Raw genomic sequence first — 23,089 nt, 5'->3', positions numbered from 1 at the left:
AGAAAGTTCAGCATTGTCAAAACATTGATCTACACCCAAGAAGTTAATATTCTAATGGAACCATGTTAGTAATGAGAAAATTGTTTTACTAATATACAAGGTACTGGAGATTCGGGCAGGTGCTGCAGTAGGGGGTTGGCAGGCTGACTCGGTCTGAAATGGTTATACACATCAAGAAACCCTCTATAGGTGGCATGTTCCTTTGTGCCTAGAGCACTTCATAGACATAACAATAGTGTTAATTTCCCATGTTACAGATGCTCTGGTAACCTACCGATAAGGGTGACGGTGTAAGTCACCAAATTGGATGTGTTCAGCGTTGGTACCAGGGCTGGATGCAGGAACAAGTCCAGATATATTCTCTTGTCCAAGCCAACTATGCTAGGGCTGTTTTCTGAATCTGGTTGGTACCTAGAGGAAAGAAAGGACCTTCAGTTGAGGCAGGAAATCTATGCTTGTTGGGTGGCAAGGCAATAGCGGGTCCAGGGACATGGTATAGGCTGTCAGAGGTATACTCTGTCTCTTCTTGGTGCACAGCCATCAAGAGGAACCTGTGGGTGCCCGTGATCTCTAGTGCAAATGTCTGGAAACAGATCAAAGCATTTTATAGAAGAACCCCTGGGGTTGCCAAAGGAGTGGGCAATGGTACTTGAACTTCCCATAACAAATCATACACAGAAACTATTCCAATGTTGATACATTGTGTTTGAGCAACACAAATGTTTACAATGTGTCTTGCACCAATGGTACCTGATGTTTACCTTTTAGTTACTTGAGCTAGGTTTTTCCACAGCACACACAGCAGACGTGTTACAATACGCTAGGAGTTATTCCTTTGCCACACGCTCTCCATTTTTTTGATTCATTCAAGGCAATTTATTGGATTGAGAAGCAGAGTTTTTGCTTCTATTTCAGGTCACAGTGCCATCATTCCATTGATGATCAGTATTATACACCCTTTCATGGAATAATTGAAACAGTATCTTCCCCCGAACACAGCATACCCCAAGTAGATAATCCCACATTCATCCATGTGGGGGAATTCCCCTTCTAGCTTACCTGAGCAGAAGAATGCAAGCAGCTACCAAGGTGTAAGCTAGGAGTGTCCCGATAGACATCATGTCAACAAGGGCCTTGAGGTCAAACAGAAAAGCCATCAGCGCTGCAGAGGAGATAAAATGAATCCTTTCAGTTGACATTTTCCTGCTCTTCTCTAATTACTGTGTTACCATTTGAATCAGATGTAAAATACACTGGTTGAATAACCTGGAGATGTGAATCATTCTTAGGAGTTCAAGATACATGCATGCAAGGATGATATTGTGAGTTTGTTTGCTTATTATGTTTTTTGAATTTATTGGAGTTTGAAAAGAATCATTGGGTTGGGCAGAAAGAGTGAGAGAAAGAGTAGCCATCAGCGCTTGTGAAGAAGTAGAAAAGGCATTGTTGGGCATGCCTGGAGAGCCAAACGTTGGTCACAATACGGCAGGCACATTATCATATTTCATAGTAAGCAGTTCTGAAATTGTGCTCCTTTCATCACATTTACGATGTTCAATTTGTAGTTTGCTACCAAGAACACCTAGTGATTCTGAACTGGATACCTGGGTGTTAGACTCATAATATTGGTTTGAAGGATGAAAGATAAGAAAGCCTTGATTAGAATGCCAAAGCTTGCATACAAACTGTTTAACCGAAGAGGACAACTCCGTGGTTGCTGGCGGTCAAAATGGGTAGTGGAAAGTTTTCTGGGCTGTTGGATGTGATCTGGGGTTTTGCAGCATTTTGTTAGAGCCATTTGTGGCACATCCATTGGTACCCCAATATACAGTTAGTGATTTGACTTCTTGTCTCCTTTACCAGTTTGTAGTAGATCGGGTTGTCATCTGCCTACACGTCATAAGTAGCCAGCACTTCACTTGTCTAAGATCCCCGGAAGTTGAGCTAGGTACATATGAATCATATTTACAGACATGAAAGCATAATGGCACTCCTCATGAGATCACTCCAGAAGTAAAGGAGGTTCGTCCAACCTAGTGAGTACAACTAGCAAGCAAAGATGCAATCTGCTGTATCACTGTATCTTGAGTATCCATTTCTGAATGATATTGGAGAATGTCGTGGTCGATGTTGTCCAAGACTGCAGAGGTCTATGGGAGTTAGGGCTCTGTTATGTTATGAAGTATGTTGTTGTGTTTTGTTCTATTGGAATGTTATGAGGTAAAAGAATGTAGGGAAGGAATGTCTAAGGGATGGAATGTGGAAGAGTGACAGTTGGAGATGAACAGGGCGGCAGACACCGGTGTTGGCGTATTTACTGCAACTTAAAATAAATACAAGTTGAAGTGTTCAGTCTCTGTTCTTCTTGAGATACAACACGAATTTTGGCGACGAAGGTGGGATCAAGAATTCATGCTGGATCGGCAAGGACTCATGCTGCACTCTCTACATGACCCTCTTCTCAGGATCATCTACACAATGGAGTGAGTACTCGCCAACACCTCCCCGCACCCTTGGAAGCCTGAAGTGTCCCCTTGGACATTTTTACAGCAGGCCTGCCGTTTTTTTTGTCTTTTTGGCTATTTCCAAGTTCGCAGATTTGAGTTATTGGAGCAGCGGCACGCGTGGACCTAACTGTTGTACTCGCGCTTACTAAGCTTCACGCGAGTCACGTTCCAAGTATTCTTGTGGATTCTCTGCCGCAACTGAAGCAAACCTTAGGGGCGGCGCGCAGCACGCACTGCTGGGTGTTGTGTGCTTACCGTATCGTGCGCACAGCGCGCTGTATGTTTTTGTCCTTCCTCAGGTGTGTACGCCAGTGAGCTTTACGCTGTGCTGTCTGCGCACGGAGAGGCGGCCATCTTAGGATTACATTGCAGGTCAGCACCCCATTCGGCGGCCATCTTGAAACTACTACATATGCTTTTAAAGGACTCACAATTTTTTTTAAAATTTAGCTTTTAATGTGTAGTATTTTTCACGGGGAAAAATGTGTGTTGCTCAAATATTTACCCTCACTCCTCCACAACCCTTTCTAAGCCCTACAGGTGATCAACAAGTGAAATGGCTGGAGTGGAAGGAATATTTCTTGAATTACTTAGACACAATTGATGAGGAAGATTTAACCCCGGCTAAGAAGAAGAAGATCTTGTTGCATTGTTTGGGACCTATAGGTCTTAAAGTGTATAACTCTTTGGAAAAAAAAGTTCATCAGGATGGTGACTCTAATGTTTTTGCACATGCCCTGGAAGATCTAGACAGATATTATTCGACCTCTGTGTGTATTGCTATAGATAGATTTAATTTCTTTAGTAGGAAACAAGGGAAAATGGAATCTATAGAGGAATATGTCTCTGAACTAAAAAAACTAGCAGTTACTTGTAGGTTTGGTGTGCTACATAATGAGCTGATCAGGGATCAGATTTTTATGCATGTGAACAATTCCCATATTCAAGAGAGATTGTGGGTGCATGGTGAGTCGCCATTGGAAGAAGTTGTGGCCCTTGTTAAAAAAGCTGAAATTTCTAATAAATGTGCTAAGGCTATTTCACTTGAAAAAAAGAAACGCAGAACGAAGTTGTCAGTAAAGTTAAATTCAAGAAATATAGGGAGGAGACACAAAGAAAGCAGCCACCTGAAACAAAGAATAATGATAAAAAGTGCTTTCGTTGTGGGAGTAAGGAGCACTTAGCGTTCTACAGGAAATGCCCCGCATGTGACCAACAGTGTGCCAAGTGTGGTATTAGAGGCCATTTTGCCAAAGTATGTAGAAGGGGTAAAAAAGTTGCAGCAATTGTCAGTAAATCAGATTCAGAATGTAGTTCTGATTCTAGCCTGGACTCAAAAGTACATGAGTGTGTTCTAGGTATTAACAGCGCTAGTGATTTTTCAGTTTTAGAAGGATGTGAAGAAGTGAATCTGTTGGAAAATCCTTATGTATCACTCTTGAATGTACAATCAAGGAATAAACCTGTGTGTGAGATTCTCTTGGGAGGTGTGCAAGTACTGATTGTAGCAGACTTTGGTTCTCCTTACACAATAGTTAATAAGAATTTATGGGAGAAAAAATTCATAAGAGTTCTTGGGTCCACCTTGATTCCTCCAGATGTCTCTCCTGAGAGTTTCACAGGTGAATCTATTCCTATGATTGGGTTTAGAGAAGTAGTCTTTGAGTTTAAAGGTAGGAAAACTGTGGGCAAATTATATGTTGCTGAAGAGGGCCCAGCGGTTTTGGGGTGGTTGGATCAAAGAGCTTTGAACATTGTGTTGGACCCAAATAGTACGGAACAAGTTAAGGTGGTGTGTGTCAGCAGAGATTATGGGCTCACATTGAAGAATAAATTTCCTGAGCTGTTCTCTGATAGGATCGGTGCACTTAAGGACTTTACACATAAAATTTTGTTAAAGGAAAATGCTGTACCAAAAATTCACAAATCTCGTAACATTCCTTGGGTGTTAAGAGAGGAGGTTAATAAAGAATTAGAGTCTCTATTAAGGAAAGGTATAATTGAAGAAGTTGATGCTTCCGAATGGATCTCCCCATTGGTGGCAGTACGTAAGGCCAATGGGAAGATTCGTTTGTGCATCGACTTGAGGGAATTACATAATAACATAGTGATGGAAAGATTCCCATTACCAAAGATAGGCGAGATGCTTGCCTTGACAAAAGACATGAAATGGTTCACCTCCATTGACTTGTCTTAGGCCTACCATCAAGTCAGATTACATGAGGATAGCAAAGGTTTAATTGCTTTCATGACTCCTCAGGGTTGTTATCGATATGTTCGAATGCCGTTTGGATTAGCATCTGCTGCAGCAGTTTTTCAGAAACTAATGCACAAACTTTTCAAGGATGTAGAAGGTGTAATCTTCTTTCAGGACGACATTTTAATTATGGGCGAGAATAGGAAGCAACATGATGCTAGAGTTGTTAAAGTACTTGGTATTCTGAGGGATAAAGGCTTAACAGCTGAATTCTCTAAGTGTAAGTTTGGTGTTCAACAATTGAACTATTTGGGGCATGAGATCACTGCAGGTGGAATTAAACCAAAAAAAGAATTGCTGTCTGCTATTAAAGATGCTCCGGCACCTAGTAACAAGGACGAATTAAGATCATTCCTTGGCTTAGCGGAATTCTATGCAAGATTTGTTAAGAACTTCTCAGAAAAAACCTTTAGTTTAAGACAATTGTTAAAAGAAAAATGTAAATTTATTTGGACAGATGCATTACAGGGAGACTTTGACTACTTAAAACAAGAGATTTGTTTGGGTAAAACGTTGGCAGGCTTTGATCCTAAACTTGCTTCCATTCTCACCACAGATGCGTCTAATAAGGGTATTGGAGCAGTTCTCAGTCAGAAAGGGGTCAATGGTGAAGAAGTGACCATAGCATTTGCCTCTAAAGCATTGTCCCCCACAGAGGAAAGGTACTCAGTTATAGAGAGGGAGGCTCTTGCTGTTGTTTGGGGCTTAGAGCACTTCAGGAATTTTTTGTGGGGTTTTGACATTGAAATTAGATGTGATCATAAACCCTTAATTAAAGTATTGACCACTGAAGGACTACTTAAGGCCATGGCAAGAATAGCTAGGATGTCCATAAGATTGTTGGACTTCAAGTATAAATTGGTATATGTCCCAGGTGTTAAGAATAAGGTGGCGGATTGTTTGAGTAGATTGCCCCTACCCCTCCAAGAATCTTTGAATGAAGATGAAGGAATCACTGTTCCATGGTCCGGAATACTGAATGGAATGCCATTAGTTGTGAAGTCTGGGATGAAACCAGTTCAAATGATCCTATTCTATCTACGTTAAAGAAGTACATTCAGTGTGGTTGGCCAGAAAAAAAGAAATTACAGCTGAGCCAAAGTTTTTTTTGAGTTACGTGATGAGTTGTCAGTGGACTATGACAAGGTTATGAGGGGTGATAGAATGGTTCCACCTGAAAAATTGAGGGATTCTATCATCAAAATGAATCATGAAGGACATTTGGGCATTGTCAAAACCAAACTAAAAATTAAAGAAAATTATTGGTGGCCTGGTATGAATGTTAATATTGAGAGAATGGTTAGGAATTGTGATTTATGTATGAATGCTGATAAATCTCTGGTGACCTTAAAACCAACCTTATATCCTGTGCCTTGTCCTGAAATGGCTTGGGAAGTTATTGGTATCGATATAATGGGACCAATCATTGAGGAGAATGTGGAATGGTATATTATAGTGGTGGTTGATTATTTCTCAAAGTGGCCAGAGATTAAAATTGTTACCAAAGCTAATTCAGCGAATGTTTTGATGTTCTTGGATGAGCTTTTTCAGAGGGAAGGCTTACCTAAGAAAATCATCACGGATAATGGTGTTCAATTTAAAAGTGAGGAGATTAAACAATTTTTTAAGAGGAATGAAATAGAACATAAGTTTGTTTCGGTCTACCATCCAAGTGGGAATGGTGAAGTGGAGAGATTTAATGGAGTAATTAAAGATTCTTTGCAATTAGCTAGATATAAAAATGTTGACTGGAAAACCTGTGTTAAGAAAATGATTTGGATGTACAGAACCAGCCCGACTGTTGCAGGGCACACTCCATTTACTGTCATGAGAGGAAGAATTCCATTCACAAAAGATAATCAGGGTTGGTTAAACAAATCTAGGATGAAAGAATGGTCACCTGCTGAGGTTAAAAAAAATATTCAAAAAGCGCAAGGTCTTTATAAAAACTTTGTTGATTTGAAGAGTGGTGCTAAAGAAATAAATCTTAAGAAAGGTGATGTAGTTTGTGTCAAATTACCAGGCAAGGTTAAAAAAGGAGATACCAAGTTTTCTGAACCTAAAACAGTTCTTGAGATATACAAAAATTCGGCCAAATTGAGTGATGGACGAGTATGGCATATGAGCCGTTTTGCGAGGTTTAGAGGAGACTCTACTGATGTGGATGGAAATACTTCTGCAGAATCTACAGAATTTACAAAGAATTACTTTTGGATAGATACTGTGCATAATGACACTCCCACCGGGATGGAAGATCTTATGGGAGCTGAAGAAGGGTATTCGGCGTATAAAGGTGCTGGAGTTAACAATGACAGCTCAACACAAGAAGCTAGAGTCACCAATGACAGTTCAGCACAATCTGGAAAGAACGGAACTTATGAAAGTAAACTGGGAAGAATTGTTAAGAAACCTGCTTATTTAAAAGATTATGTTGTAAATTAGTTACTTCCTTTTCCTTGGCTTCTCTCATTCATATTGTATTGTGTAAGGGGGAAGATGTGTTATGTTATGAAGTATGTTGTTGTGTTTTGTTCTATTGGAATGTTATGAGGTAAAAGAATGTAGGGAAGGAATGTCTAAGGGATGGAATGTGGAAGAGTGACAGTTGGAGATGAACAGGGCGGCAGACACCGGTGTTGGCGTATTTACTGCAACTTAAAATAAATACAAGTTGAAGTGTTCAGTCTCTGTTCTTCTTGAGATACAACAGGCTCCTTTGTGCCCTTGAAGATGGGCAGCTCGTTTCTGATCTTGCTGCGTGGTTTTTATTCTGTGATGGAGCTGCAATCCTTACTGAAAGTCATTGATTAGATCATTTTGTTTACCTAGGGAGGTCAGTAAAGTAGTAACTACCATGCAGATGTCTTTACAGGGGAGGGTTTTTCGGTGAATAAAGGTGCCTCCAGCTCTGAACGTGCACTTTTCTGTAGTCGCATGAATGGTGCCGATTAGCTCATCATTCAGATGTGTTTAAAAATGTTAAGAATATTTGAATAATCTTGTGTGAGCAAGAGTTCTGATTTCTCACAGGTCTTCTGCTTCTATGGAAAGCCACTCTTAGTACAAAGTGTAAAATGTAACCGTAAATGTAATAACTTTCACCACTACTTTCAGAATTGCATTAAGGGTTTACTAGCATTTCTGGAGGTCACTCCACAAAGAATCACAAGTATAAATTATTATAAGAAGCAAATGTGTATCCATAAACAGACCTGGTGGCTCTCTCCTTCACTTCCTTCCAAACCATTGCACTTTATGGAGCAGGTGGAGTATTTCACACAGCTTTCACCATTTTGATGTAATACTGAATTTTACATTTAGAAATTTACTATGGATTTTAAATCTTCCTGCTATATTTGCAATTACAAAATACACCTTTCTCTTTGTAGAATGTATTTTTACTTAAATGTTATAATCTTTGTCTTTACTCACCCACATAGGCTCCCTAATTTAAATCAAGTGGAGACAGAGGTAGTCACCCATATTTTGCCTCAAAAGCTATTGCTTGCCGCTGTTGAATGAAATGCTGAGGAATGGAACCAACAGACAGAGCGAGCATTACCAAAGTCAATAGGTGTCACCTCTGAAAGAGCCGTTGGCTTTGTCAATGTTTTTTTAGCCATGTTGTACAGCAGCACGGCAACAGTGTAGCATGGCGGAATTTTAAAATAAAAAAAAACATAAAAAAATAATAATAAAAAGCAGCACTATGCCACTAGGTGGTGGGAGGGAAGGCAACACGAAGGGAGGGCGTGTCAGGGCCAACATGGACAACATTGGGTGGGAGCGAGCACACGGACAACAAAGGGTGAGAGGGAGAACCAAGCCGATGGACACAGAGGGTGGAAGGGCCTCGGGGGGAAAGTAATAACACAGACAATAACGGAAAAAGGTAGGGCAGGTGGGGGCAACAAAAACACTGACAACAGAGGGAAGGGGGTGGGGCAAGCAACACAGATAATGGAAGGCGAGTGTGGGTATGCAACAAGGATGAGAAAGGGAGGACTGGTGGGGGTCAAGCGACAGAGATGAGGGAAAGAGGGGAGAAGTGGATGGGGAGAGGTACACAAGGGAGCCAGCTGAAAAAGCACACAGTTATTTAGTGCTTAAACACAGAGAAAAAAAGGAGTGCCTGTTAAATGATCTGTAGAAGGATGCACGTAATGCCTTCATGCTCCAGGGGAAGGACAAACGTACAAAGATAAATGAAGATTATGGCAGCTGACCAATAAAAAGCAAGCAAATAAGAGTTACAATGATGCCAACCAATAGTAAGCAATTGGCATCCTTTAAGCCCACTTTTAGAAAATTAAAGGTTTGAAAGAGACAGCACATGCTCTGTCTAGGTGAGAATAAAACATGAGGAAAGTGAGCTAGAAATGCACAGTATAAAACAATGGAAAGAGTGCAATCTCAAGAAGGTACAGACAGCAGTGGTCAACAGATCAATGTATAGTTTTCCAAACAGAGTGATCAGTTTAGGGTAGAAACTTCACAGTGTGAGGTCGAGTGCACGGGACATTTGACTGACTCTGCCTAAGATATACCAGCATTAAGGTGGCATTGTCTCACTGGAATACCCAAATCAGCCTCTATTGGTTCACTGCTGTCAGGGGCAGTCTCTTTATGCCTTACCTGCTACAGCTCCTGACACCAAGGTGGCAATCACGGGGCTCTGGCGACTGCTCACTTGGGCCAGAGGAGAGAAGAGGAGTCCGTCTCTCGCCATGGCAAAAAGAATCCGCGGCAATGGGAACATTGACCCAAGCAGACTGTAAAGAGACCAAGAGGGAGATCAGAAATGTGCAAAGTCATAAACAAGCAAAAAAAGACAACCAACTCTGGAAGTTCAGACACATACTGAGAAGTATGGTTATGTTGTATTCATTGGAACTGTGGTGGCCCAACACATCACTGTGATGGAAAAGGAGTGTGACCATTGACACCTCAGTGGGTTTCGGTCAGGGAGTGGGTTTCTGAAAGGGACAAATCTTAGCACAACGATGCGAAATCCCAACAGGAAATAAATCAAATATTCCATTAATAGACCTCAATAAACAAATTTGTGCCAGTCCCATATTTTCAGACATTTATGTTTTGACTTTGAATTTAAATGCAAATGGTGCAGATTCTAGCACATGTCTGTTGGAAACCAGAGTTACTTAAGGCATATTTACCAACATGTGGGCCCTGTGCTCTATGGATGATTTTTAAAACAGTTCAAAATTTGAAAATTGATTCCAAATCGGACTTGAAACATGACACATTGTACATCTATAAGCCCTATCAACCACGTTGTGCTAATTATATGACATGTTGAGGCTATTTGGAAGTAGTGGCTCCTCTGCTAAACTGTGTTTATTATCCTTTCCTTGTGAAAGGGGCAGGGCATTGGGGGTGGCGGGCAGAGGGGAATGCACTGTGCACTCCCTTCAGAACACATGTGTGTTTGTCCGGCCATCTCGGGCTGGCCAAACACACATGCGCACAGGGCTCTCTCCAGAGTCTGCACAGGCTCCCAGTCTGGCTGGGAGCACCCTGGCTGGTCTCTCGCTGGTCTTTGAGCAGTGTCAGGATTGGCCGCAGGGCAGGCTGGGAGCCTGTGCTTGCATACAGCAGAGGAGTGGTACGGGAGCAGAGGTAAGTTTAAAAAAAAAAAAAAGATGTTTTCATGTTATTAATTCGCCCCCACCTCCAGTAATCCCCACGAGCCATGACTGCTATTTGGAGTAATAAAAAACGCATTTTGGGCCATATGTGCTGCACACCAGTCTTAGGGAGATAATTAGAGAACTTGAAAACCCTTGAGCAGCAGGGGTGATGACTAGAGTTCATCTTGCTCTCTACCTTGGCATAACATGTTTAGTAAGGAGTTACGTGAGCCTTCTGAACTTTTGGAATTGTTATGTTGCTTGTTTTTTTTTTCATATAGTGCATGCTGGGCCAGCTAATTGGCCTCTTAGTGATTCCATTGAAAAACATCGATTTGTGGTTGTAGATATGCCAGTGAGGGACCGCTATGAATACAGTGTGGAGAGGGAGAGGTTTCCGTGGACAAGCCCTACATGAGTGTTGTATAGTTTGTTGTGAGAGTTGGCAAGGTCCTTCTTCATATTCTTCAGCCCCAGGTGCTTACCTGGTCGTGAGGGCACAGAGTGACCCCACAGCTACAACGTACTTCGCCACGCTCCACCCCACATACTCAAAGGCTGCAGGCAATGGGCTCTTTATGTCCAAGAGGTGGTAGGGCATCATGAGAGTGAGGGCAGCTGAGACACCAAAGTATGCCAGGAAGCAGATGGAAAGGGAGACGACAATGGCCACTGGAATGGACTTCTGGGGGTCTTTGACTTCTTCCCCTGAAACATACACCAAAAAACATCAGTTAAGAAGGGAAGGGTATCTTTTCTTCATAATTTTAACAACTAACTTTTGGATTACGGGGTAGCGTGCTACACACCATAAACCACTTCAACACTTCATCAAGGGTAGTAAGCATCATTTAAATGCAATTACAGTGCAATACAATCCTGTATATTTAACGATGTGGGGAAATACAATGAGTGGTGCAAAAATATAGCTTTCATTCCTAGTGTTGATAATGAACCAGTCATATAAACCGTCACATTACTTCCTGATCCTACTGTTTTGCTATTTATCGTTGTGTATATTACTTGCCTATGTTTGTCTCTTTCGTCCTCCCATGAGACTCGGGCATCTTCCTAACCTATTGCACAGATGTAGCCGTGCAATATCTCAAAAGAGAGCTGAGGAAGGCTGGGAATACCTACACTGGCTTCTCCTTGAGATTTGCACATGCATGTTTCATCATGAGAAATGGAGTGTTTTTTCCAAAATCATTTGTTTAGACTTGTCAAACCTTTGTCAGAAGACTGTGACGTGGGAAGTGCAGGCTCAGCCCGAAATGTCCGTAGAAATTAATTGAATGAGACACCTGCTGAAAAAGTGGTTAGTTGGTGAACAATGTATATGAGATGAGGATCGGATCTCCAAATCAGGAACCAAAGAGACACACTAATAACAATATAATATGCTTTTTACATATCTCATCACTTCATGGAACATTTCTATCGATATTGAGCACTTTGAATAAGCGAGACTATCATTAAAAAGTGTAAAGGTTCACAATCTATAACATTCGCAAAGATGTGTGGATGATCTGCCATTGCTGAGATTTGAACTCTGACTATAGATCACAACGGTCATCAGTGACAACTGTGTAAGTGAATGGGCTGTCTTGCTGATACAAATATGTGTCATGGAGGGTAAATAAAGCACATTGTAAACCTTTACCAAGGTTCTCGGATTAAAAGCTTACTTTATGATAACCTGGTTCAGGCGATGCTTGAGCAGTTCTCTCCGGGGAAGCACCTACATCTAAGTCCTTGGACGTGACCCCCAGACATCGAAGCGATCCAAGCGTGAGTTCATTGATCAATAACATTTTGTGCTCTTTACACATCTTCCTACCATAGTTTTTTACAATAAAGACTCATATTTCGGTCTACAGAACTCCTATATCCTAGCTATGGAAGTGTTTACCTGATCGGGTGACCACCTTACTCCAGTTCATTACAGAAACAGTCTCAAGTCTTGAACGTTTCATCTCCAGATCATTGATTTCAGGTAGTCTAATTAGTTCAATGGAAGTAAAGCAATACTACAACATCCAGAGTGCATTGGACTGGCGCATAGAAGTTCAGGACTGAAAACAGTGTCTGTAATGACCTGGATAGAGTTGGTCACCCTAATACCCTATGTTCTGCTCGCCTTTACTTCTAAGGCTGTCATCTTAGTATGTTACACTTTAGATTTTAGCAATGCACTGCATTGCCTAGTATTGACCACATTATAGAGCTCCAGAGCACAGAGATGTAAAAAAGATCTATAAAACAAGAAATAAACTGTGAAAGAAATGTATTAAACCATTAACTTTCTCACTAGGTGGCTTTCAGTCAGTCAAAGTAAGTAAAGTGGAGAACTCCTTCTCTCAAGATTAGGTTAGTGTTACTTTCAATGTAGTTAACTCTGTGACACACGTGTAGAAATAGATGGATGTAGACACAAGTAGGTGACCTTTCCTGTAGGCATGTGTGAGAGTGTATGACTCTCTGTTTTTTAACTTTTTGCATCACTAATTTTCTTAGTCTCATTACATACTCCTCGGTGGGCTCCTTTTCTTCTTATCAGGCCATGGAAAACGTTATTAAATTGTGCTGCATAACCACTATCGAAACAAATGTGCTCCTTTCTTTTTCTGGAAACACATTTAAATTTTCTACTTTATCACCTGCTCAGTTAAGCAACAAATCCTTCACTTGTTCATGTATGTATTTTTTTACAAGTAGCCTTTAAGAAATGCTCAAATTTTCTTCTCCTTTCTTTTTCTATCTTTGCACAATGGTCTGCTGGTCTGTTATATCAAATGGTTAAAGACTCCAAAAACTAATGCTTGAAATATTTTCTTCATCATCCATACACAGTTTATCAATGTGTATATCTGTTGAAGTTAAACTTTAACCTTCAATTTCTCTATTTTTAAATAAATTACACACACTTGACATTGTTTGATTTCTAGCAGTGTTACTTGTCTTCTGTGTAAAATTCGTTATCTGACTTTAAAGTAGCTTCTTCCATAGATGGAAATCTGCCTTGCCTAAAGGTGACCACAGTGATTTTGTTGGTCTTGCGTTATTTGGTATAATGCAAAGATACCGAAGCGCTCATAAGAGAAATCCAACAAATTCCACAAAGTAGGGTAGGTAGGGAATCCAGTTCATGGGTTTTATTAATACGTAGTGAATTCAGTAATCCTTGTGAATATGTCATCAAAGTAACAGCTGACACGTTTCCTCATGAACAGTGACTTTTTTCAAAACTTAAATTGTGGTTAGATAGGTAGCAAAATGCGATTTGGTGTATAGATAGATCCTGCATTTAGAGATCCTCAGATCCTTTGTTCTTCCAATATGTGATCAAATTAAAAGTAAATAAGTAGGCAACCAAGTAAGAAAGGAGTGTACATGATGAGTCCTGGGTTGAAGATCCTCAGTTCATCAGTTAATTCAAAACATGACTGAATATTGTATAGATGGTTGTGAGTAAACTTATTATGCAAGCATAGTTCTTCATAATGTCAAAAACGTTCTCTCACTCCAGTATATTGGCAGACAACTTGCCCAGTAATTATGAGTGTGTGGTTAGTAGTTCATAAGAAGCTCCCACCTGTGGAACTGCAAACAATCCAGTGGTATTGTATGGCATCTGATACTTTGAGGGTGTGGCTGAGGAGTCTGTGGTAAACTCCTACCTGTATGCTGCAGTCTTGTGCTGAGGTGCGGAGCCAGTTACACATCTATACACCAAATCGCGTTTTACTGCTTATCTAACCATTGTTTGTACCTTGAAAAAGTCACTGCTCATGGCAAAACACGTGTCGGCTGTTGCTTTGATGACATATTCACAAGGATTACTAAATTGATTATGTATTAATAAATCCCCTAAACTGGATTCTCTACGTACGTACTTTGTGGACTTTGATGTACAGTATTTGGCTTCTCTTATGAGTTCTTCAGTATATTTGTATTATTTCAATTTGTACAGTGGACCCTTTGGGTTTGTTTCTGTCTGTACCCATTAGTATTAGGGTACACAGTAGCAAGTAAGCACCAACCAATTCTGTATGCTTATAATACTATTCCTATAACACTGTATATACATAGGAGGTGCGTTTGACACATCTTCACTACCTATCTTTTTCCTGTCACGTTATTTGGTGCCTGATTTTAAGATCGTCACCAATGGAGATTCAAACAGCCTCTGCACAGTAAGGTCAGTTTAAAGCAGCATGCCAACATTTCATGCATTCCAGTATTTCAAGTGGTTTTGCTTTATTGCTTAGCTTCGTCCTAATATTGATTTTACCATTTTGTTATTTGTGACTCAATTTGTTTCCTCAAGGTGTGAGGGTTGATCAGTTTTTGTTGCTAATTTGTAAAGACAACCCCATGATGAGGCCACAGCACAGGTCAAAAAGTAATATGTATTTCTTGCAGTCACAAGCACAACTCCTTATCCTCTGTCCTGACCTCCAGATCCTAGCCAGTCTATTCTAAAAAATAACATCCTGCAAACTACCTATGACATCACTTCCCATTCTAAATTTCACAACACCATTACATTGCTACAGTGATGCACATGGATGAAGAAATGGATACCTAAACAAGTAGATTAGCTTACCCGTAGGTGTGTGTGTGTGTGTGTTAGGAAAGATTTGTTCAATAGATGCAGGTCAAATCTCCAGAAGAGCAGAAAGCAAAACAAGCATTAGAAGGTGACATTGTATCTCCATCAGGTAAGCAGGATATTCAGGTAGTTGAAATCTAATGAATTATGCGATGATTGAAAGTATGCCCTACTTGACTGACTGTGTGCCTACTCTATACTGAAGCATACGAGTGAGTTGGAAATTCCAGAGTTATCAGTCAGAGAATTGTGGAAGCGGTGCTTGTGGGTTCTGCTTGCAGGGCCTAGCACTGCCAATTGTGACATGGGACTGTCATCAACCTTCTTACTCAGTAGTCTAAACTCATGAGGTGCACCAAGGCCCATATGATGGAAAGTAACTTCTGTACTGGTGCCAGCTGATTGTGTGAGTACACAGTAAGTGTGTAACATGCAGTGAGTCACCTCTATAGACTACTAGTCCCATTAGAGATTTTTGGGCTCTGGGCTGGATCACAGTTTAATGAGGTGGAGAAAAAATAAGGCCCGAACAAAGGTTTTGGCCCCCCCAGGCCAATACAGCTGATCCTGGAGTTTCCTGAAGGAACTACAGGCATAGCCCCCCATGTAGGTGAAAACGAAAAGGATATTGGTTGAAATACTACTCCTGCCCACGCAATGTAATTGCTGTCTCATCATTTACTGAGCTAACAGGTCACTTCTAGGTAATCCTAGCTGAATGGAGAAAAATGTTGCTACCTCACCAGTATGTCTGTGGGACACTTAAGACCTACAAAAATGACATATGTTATGAATGTTTGCATGTTTTCTGTCTCTGAGCATGTTGTGATTGTTCTTACTTATGATTACATTGATGCAACATTGATGTCACAAGGGCTTATAAACAAACTTTCTAGCAAGTTTTGTATGTGAGATTCTGTACTGAGTGAGGCTCACTTAGAGGTCATCCTCGATCCACAGATAAGATGGAGGTACTATAAGTCTTTTACATGATTTTCATGTGAAAGACTCCTAGTGTCTCATCAAGCAGTATGTCCATATAGCACGTTATCCAAGAGGTCCAAGACATTTGCCCGCTCAACACAGTTGAACAAATTGATATCCAGTCAGTTAAAATCATAGCTGAGATTTACCTCTGCCCTCTAAATGGAGCCCGTGGCTCCTCTGTTAAAGAATATGTGCCAGTATTCACAGGAACATTGGATAAACGTTCTTACCTACACAGTACATTAGGAGCTGGTCTTCTGGCAGGATCACGAGCTTACACTGAATAAATAAATCAGTAACTTTGGTAAATATGGTAGATTCTTCCAAGTGATATTTTGCTATTCGTGCACCTCAAATGTATGTCCACACTGATAAAGATCACCTTCCCTTGCTTTCAAGGCACAATTGTGAGGCGGCCTGCTGCCTGGATGGATAGAACCTGAGCCCAAGTAATTGCAAAAAGTGCGGAATCGGACAGAATCTCAACTGCTTCATGGTGGAGGTCTTTGTATAATTCTGGGCACTAACTGTGGGTTACTGAGACTTATTTCAACGGGGCTCCGTGATTTTGAGGCAAATATTCAAAAGATTTCAGTGGGCCATATTATTTTCTCCAGCTCCCTCTACTATTAATCGAATGAAAATTTAAAACTCTCTAGAAAACTGATCATAGATCCCAGTACCTGGAGCCAAACTATCAATGTGCCCTCATGGGTACTCAATGAGAGCATGCAATTGAAAGGTCAAAGAAAGGCCTTAAAACACACCTGTCAGTTTATGACAGGACAGGTTTGGTTTCTGAGTACATGACAACCAGGAGCTCTTTTCATGTGCCCCTCTCCATTTCTCCCTCACCTGTTGTTGCGATGCAGTCAAAACCGACAAAGGCATAGAAGCAGGTTGCAGCACCGGCCAAAGTACCCGTAAAGCCATAAGGCATGAACCCACCAACTCCAAAGTGTTCCGTCTCATTGGCAGCCAATGACCGGTTCCTGCAAGTGAGAGAGGCAGTGGAAATTAGAAGAGGAAAGTCTTAATCAACTTGCAAAGTAGTGCAGAGATTCACAGCCTCACTTTAACACACGGTGCCTTTCTAATGGACAATCGTTCTCCAACACACCATATTTATCATCAATGTCTCAAAAACTACTAGACCTCGTCCATATCGCCAACAAAAAGTAAGTCACTTGTATTGTATGCTTGTGAAGGATAACAGTTTGCCAAATCCCCATTGGATGTGATGACAATAAAGTCAAAACACCCTGAAGGAAAGTAAATGTGTCCCAAATTTTAAAACAGATGTAGTTAAACGGCATCATCTGTTAGCCCGACATTGATTATTGTCAACATACTAACGACCTTTCATAGGTGCTGGCCTGTCAAAAAAAACACACAATTTCTTTGTAGTAAAGATAAGTTTAAAGTCAAATTTAGAAACCTCCTGGGTTATGTGTTTAATAGAACTGTTTCTTAACTCTCCAAGTGTCTTAATCTTTTAGCTCTGCTCTGATGTGATTTGGGCTTTCTAACTGGGGACTAATGGGTAATCAAAAATATGAGCACATCTTTAATAAGAGATGGGGTAGATGTCTCAAGCTTGTTGCTACAGTTGTATGATCCCTCCAATGCACAGATATTATTACATTTTCTCCAGAATATGCATCGTAGGCTTCAGCATTGACAACATCATTCAATTCTTCTTCAGCCATAGCCCTTAACCCTCTTATCACTGATGCCCAATGGACTATCTTGAGTGGATGGTAGACCAGAAACCCGAATCCAACCCATACCACATGTAGCCACCCCTGGTGACCCAGGGGCGTTGCTACAGGGGGTGCTGGGGCGTTACACTCTCCTAATAAATTTATTTTCTGATGAATAGGTGGGTGAAGGTGCTTTCAGTGCGGTATGGTGAAGTTTCTGTCAGATTTCACCTGGGATTTTTGCATGCACACACTGACAAAAACACACACTCTCTCATTTCAGTTTTGAAAGTTCTCAAAAATGTTGGTTGTTTTACAAAATAGTGTGTTTCTCTCGCTTAGTACTCCTACCAATCCACGTTCCTCTTTGTGTCCACTGTCCCCTAAGCCCCTCTCATGTACCCTGCTTGTCATATAATGTATTTTAACATTATATCCAAGCTTGATTGTTGGGAAATCTGAAGCTCACACACCACCAATCTTACTGACCAAGGTACGCCCCTGCTGTAACTTCCTGAAGCCCCAGTTACACAACATGATTTCCTTGCCTTACTCTTGGAATAACACATTTAGTCATTCAACTATGCCTCCCTGTGCTCTCCAATTTGTCTCACTTAAGCACTCCTAAGACATGTGCCTCTTGTCCAAGGTGTAGTTGAGATAAGGCGGGGTTTCCAACAAGGGTTCAGAGGCCAGACCATGTGATATTTTCAGGCCAGCTACATAAAGTAAATTGGCATACAATAAATCTAATGAAAAGTATCTACCTAGTTAGTGGCATGGGTCTGATGTGTGTTCTTAACCCATGATGAAGGGTAAAGGTGAAATGATTGTAAACTGAATGTTTGACTTATGACACTCCTTGGTTGTATCTTTTTGCGACCCATGGTGGACTAGTAAGGAATGCAAGAGTGTTTGAATGCCAGCCCCATTCCTGTCAACCTGCTGACCATTTTCAAGCGTTCTGGGTCTAGAGATGTGCAGACCAATAGCACATCACTGACAAAAGACTTGATATTTTCAGTACTGATAATGCACAGACACTACCATGTTATTCCCTCACTGTAAAATAGTGATATCTCATGCAGGTCAGAAGTTAATTGAAAGACATGTATACATTTGCAAGCTGCAGCAGGAGAGATCACATTTGAATGAAAATTGGGTTTAATGGACAAAGAATACACTGTATATTAATGCAGGTGAAGGCAAGTAGGTAATGAACAGTACACACAATGTATATTGTTGAAAGAGAGAGGACATCACCTGTGAACTACAAGTGGACAGGTAGCAGTAAGTAACACACACTGTTGCTGCTAGTAAGATGACATCCATGTTGGTAAGAAGTTAGTTTGAAGGGCGATCACTGCATCTTCTGCAGGGATAGTCATATAGTTTGCAAGTTAGTGTTGAATAGACAGCACACACCATGTCTGTTGCTGAAGGCAAGAGAAACTATGTCATTTAGGACACGAGTTATCAGGAAGAACTTGGTACCTTTTAATTCAGGAGAAATATCTTTTTTCCGGCTATGAGCTTATAAACTGCAAACAGTGTCTATCACTGCATGACAGATGACGTTTGATTCCTGTTACAAGATAGAGGAAGTTGCTTAAAGCTTTATTTTCTTTAGTATGGTGCTGTATAGCTATTTCGAAAATTCAATCAGCTACTTCCAATATTCCTTCTTGAATTATGTCTGCTTACATTTTGTGAATGGCTTAATATCTTTCTCACTTCTGACAACATCTTGAACTAACTGCATATGTCTCACTACTGCAGCAAAACCTTCAGATCTCGAGAATGTTTGTTGTGCTTTACCTGTATATGCAATTTAGTACTCACCTGAAGAAGCAACACTTCTAGCTGAGGTATATTTGGATTCAAATTATCATAAAATTATATTTTACCGTTGTCTTCCATGGGAACAGAAGAAACTGCAAGCAGGGAGGTTTTAGGGAATGGTTTCTTTAAGTTACTGAACCACTAAACAAGAGCTGTGGTGCTTACCTCATTTCTTCAGCATCAGCCAGAAGATTCTCTTCACTTAGGCTCCAATTCCTGAGGTCGCCTTTGATGAATCCGCTGATGATGACAAAAGTCAGGACCAATATGTTCACAGCTGTGAACACCTTATTCACCATCGTGGACTCTTTCACTCCGAAGGAGAGGAGGCCTGGTGAGCAAGAAAAAAATGAAGTGACATCATCATCGCAGTACGAAAACACAAGGTATATTCCTGGTTGGTCTATGTCCCACCAGCACATGCAGCACCTAGATAGAAGAGTCTGAAAGTTGGCATTCCACCACCCGTGATGAAGAGGAGAGGCGGAGGAACTCTGTGCCTTTGTTCTGATATCTCAAGAAAGCAACATTTCCTGATTGTATCATTGAGACAGGTAGTCTTCCACACAGTACAAACGCTGGAATGATGTGCCAGCTGGCACTGATTATAATCTGCTGCATGACTCTTGAGATGAAACTCGGTTAAGACTTAGCCGCCTAATTTAGTGTTCGGTGGTAACAGACAATTCTACAATTTTTTAGAAATGCTGCATTTGGAATAGAATACACGGGTTGAATTAACTCTGCTCTTAAAATAGCGGAGCATTTTCATTTTCATTTACCAAAATTTAGTAATTCCTTCAGAAAGAGGATGTTTTTTCATCATGTTGATGTTTTGTGTTACTGTAAATAAATTATTTTTTATTGCGTGGCAAAAAATTGATTGGGGGTAAACACTGATATTTTCACATTAAGAACCCAACTTTGTAGTTACTCAAACTCGGCTGTGTTTATTTCTTCTCTTTCTAAAACTGTTTACTTCTCTTTGGCTGGCTGCCTTGCTGAGAGGCCGCTGTCATCCCTTTTTAGGGTCGAGCCAGCGTCGCATGCACTTGTGCATGCGTTTCGCTTGCGAGACGCTTTAATAGTTAGAAAAGGGCTCAGAGCCCCGTCCATGTCATGTCAGTGTCTTTCATTGGTTCGTGAGCTTCCCTGTTAAAATCTGCTTGCTTTGATTAGTGGAAGGCATGCATAAGTCATGCCTTTTCCTGTGGTTAGCCCTCCTCGAGCGCAGCGACCAAGTACTGGAAACATGCAAGGCTCGCTGTTTTCCGTCTGGTTTGTGCACTACTTTTTATCTTTTTTCGCAGCGCGATCTCACTTGGCAGAAGTTGAGCACTTTCCATGACATCGACCCTATTACATAGTTAATTGCACTTTTGCCGGTTACGTGGGTAATTGCACTTCTGCTGATAGGTTTCACTACGAGTGAACTGTAGCAGCGCGATCACGCCCTTTTTTTTGCATTTAATTTGGCAAGAAAAGTCCGGTTGGGAGTTTACAACTGCTAATAGCTCTAACTCGGAGAAATGCGAGACCCGTTGCATTGCAAATGCTTGTTTACCAATACTTCTATCCAAATATTTTACCTCCAGGGGGAGTGCCCAATGGCCCCCCTGGCCAAGCCAACGTCGTCACAAAAACGTCCATCTAGTCTGCCCCTCGCGATCTTTGGTCACGCCAACTTCCTGATCTGGACTTCCGTTCTGAATTAAAAACGAGTCTGAGAGAGATTTTGATTAAAACATGTTTGCTTAATGTCATGCGTGTTTTGCACTGAAAACGACACCACTGTCCTATTCAGAACTGTATTTTCCTTGCACTGCCCAAACTAGGCCCTGACTCCATCTTGAATTTCAAACGTGTCCATTTTTTCATCGAGCACTGAATCCACAGGATTTGTACTGGCCCATTGGATGACGTGAGTCAAGTGGGTATTAATTAAACATTCATTTAGGGGATGGTGTTAGAATGGTGGTTTATTAGTTTGTACTGTGATCAGCTCAACCCGTGTTAACAATTTACTCAATTTATGCAGACTAAGTGATTTTCCCTGTGATTTTTGTTATAAAAAGGGCAAATAGAGGCTGTGAGCCAGAGTCAGTCACTTGTCTGGGGATGGCTGTGTATTTAAATATAAGTAAACAAGGCTTTAAGACGCAAGTCTTATTTCCTTTGCGCCTGGAGCTCATTTGATTGACATTATGGATGTCAAAGGTAGGATAAATAAGCCTGTGACATGAGGCACGATTTGATGGTTTTAGGTTCCTTTAAGTTCTATGAAGTGCTCATTCTGGACTCCCTGAGCACTGAAAAATAATATCACAGTGAGTTTCTCCCAGTATAACGGGATCGTTAAAACGTAGTAGATTTATAACAATAACGTTATTTACAGCACTTAGTAAGTTAACCACTTTCGTAAATTATGTACTGCCTGACGACTCTGACAATTGTTAAACAAAAGAAACGGGTGGTTCATTTAGTCCTGGTGTTTTTCAGGAAGGACATTTTCTGCCTGAACAATTTTCGGATATTGTTTTGGTGTCAGTACTTAAATAGGAGTGTTAGATGTCAATGACTAGTGCTAGCAGATGACTGAATCTAATTTGGAGGAGTTTGTTTCTCAATCATGGGCTTTCCATGACCACATCATTGTTTTCGAGTGCCCATCTATTTGAGACTGCTGAACTAAACAAAGACTACAACTCCCAGAGTGTACTTTCTTAACCTAAAGCCTGGGACTGGAAACACTCCCAATGGCAATGAATCAGCTGGTAGCCCTAAAATAAATCATAGCCATGCACCATCTTTCAGTCTGCAGGTAGCTTTAGCTGTGCTAAGCATCCAAATTTAACACCCTTGCAAATTCTTTCAGAAAACATGTACACTCACTTTAAAACACTCACCCTTTGCTTCTTCCTCAGCTGTTCTACGCCCTTCTCTCTTAGCATTAGGCTAAAGGGTATGGCATCCCAACTCAAAACAATATGTATATACGGGGAAGCTGTTCACTTACTTGACACTTACCTTTCGCTGAGCCCTGGGCTGACCTAGCCTCAATTCAGACACATGGTAGATCAGACTTTGATGGGGGATATGAAATGATATGTATATACGCAATACGATGCAACGTTCATGGGCAGCCCCTCCGCTATGGCGGAGGAGCATTGCCCTGCTGATGAAAGCAGAAAAATAAAGGGATTATAAAAGTATTTTATTAGCCCTTTATTTTTCTGCTTTCGTAGGGCGGGGCCAGCCTCCTCTACGTCAACAAGTGGAGGAGGAGTAGTGGTGCGATTCTAAGTGTGCATGTCAGTCTGGCCGACCGTCTGAGGCCTGCCAAACTGACAAGCACACTTAGAAGCTCTCCACCTGGCTGTATTAGAGCTGGGTGGAGACCGAACACAGTGCTCCACTCCCTCACTGAGCGGCATTTCTGCCCACTCAGCCCAATCACAGCACTTCTTTTATGCTGTGTAACAGCATGAGAGAAGCTTCAAGATTGGTTAGGGAGGGAAGAAGGCGAC

General features: G+C 41.1%; 1 protein-coding gene across 4 annotated transcripts in view; it reads right to left on the bottom strand.

The window, feature by feature from the left end:
- The window catches only part of LOC138245722 (cationic amino acid transporter 2-like), a 187,186-nt gene that overhangs the window by 87,992 nt on the left and 76,105 nt on the right, over window positions 1-23,089 (bottom strand). For all 4 annotated transcript variants that reach the window (XM_069199577.1, XM_069199576.1, XM_069199580.1 and 1 more), the window contains exons 4-9: window positions 19,728-19,893; window positions 16,873-17,009; window positions 10,901-11,123; window positions 9,400-9,536; window positions 1,060-1,162; window positions 275-411 (exon numbers count right to left, since the gene is read on the bottom strand). In XM_069199577.1, the coding sequence (XP_069055678.1) occupies window positions 275-411; window positions 1,060-1,162; window positions 9,400-9,536; window positions 10,901-11,123; window positions 16,873-17,009; window positions 19,728-19,893 (903 nt within the window). The remainder of the gene's footprint in view (window positions 1-274; window positions 412-1,059; window positions 1,163-9,399; window positions 9,537-10,900; window positions 11,124-16,872; window positions 17,010-19,727; window positions 19,894-23,089) is intronic.

Source organism: Pleurodeles waltl, chromosome 7 (genome assembly GCF_031143425.1).
Source record: "Pleurodeles waltl isolate 20211129_DDA chromosome 7, aPleWal1.hap1.20221129, whole genome shotgun sequence".
NCBI classification, from domain to species: domain Eukaryota; kingdom Metazoa; phylum Chordata; class Amphibia; order Caudata; family Salamandridae; genus Pleurodeles; species Pleurodeles waltl.
Note: the sequence above shows the minus strand (reverse complement) of the source record. Positions and strands in the feature narration are given on the sequence as shown.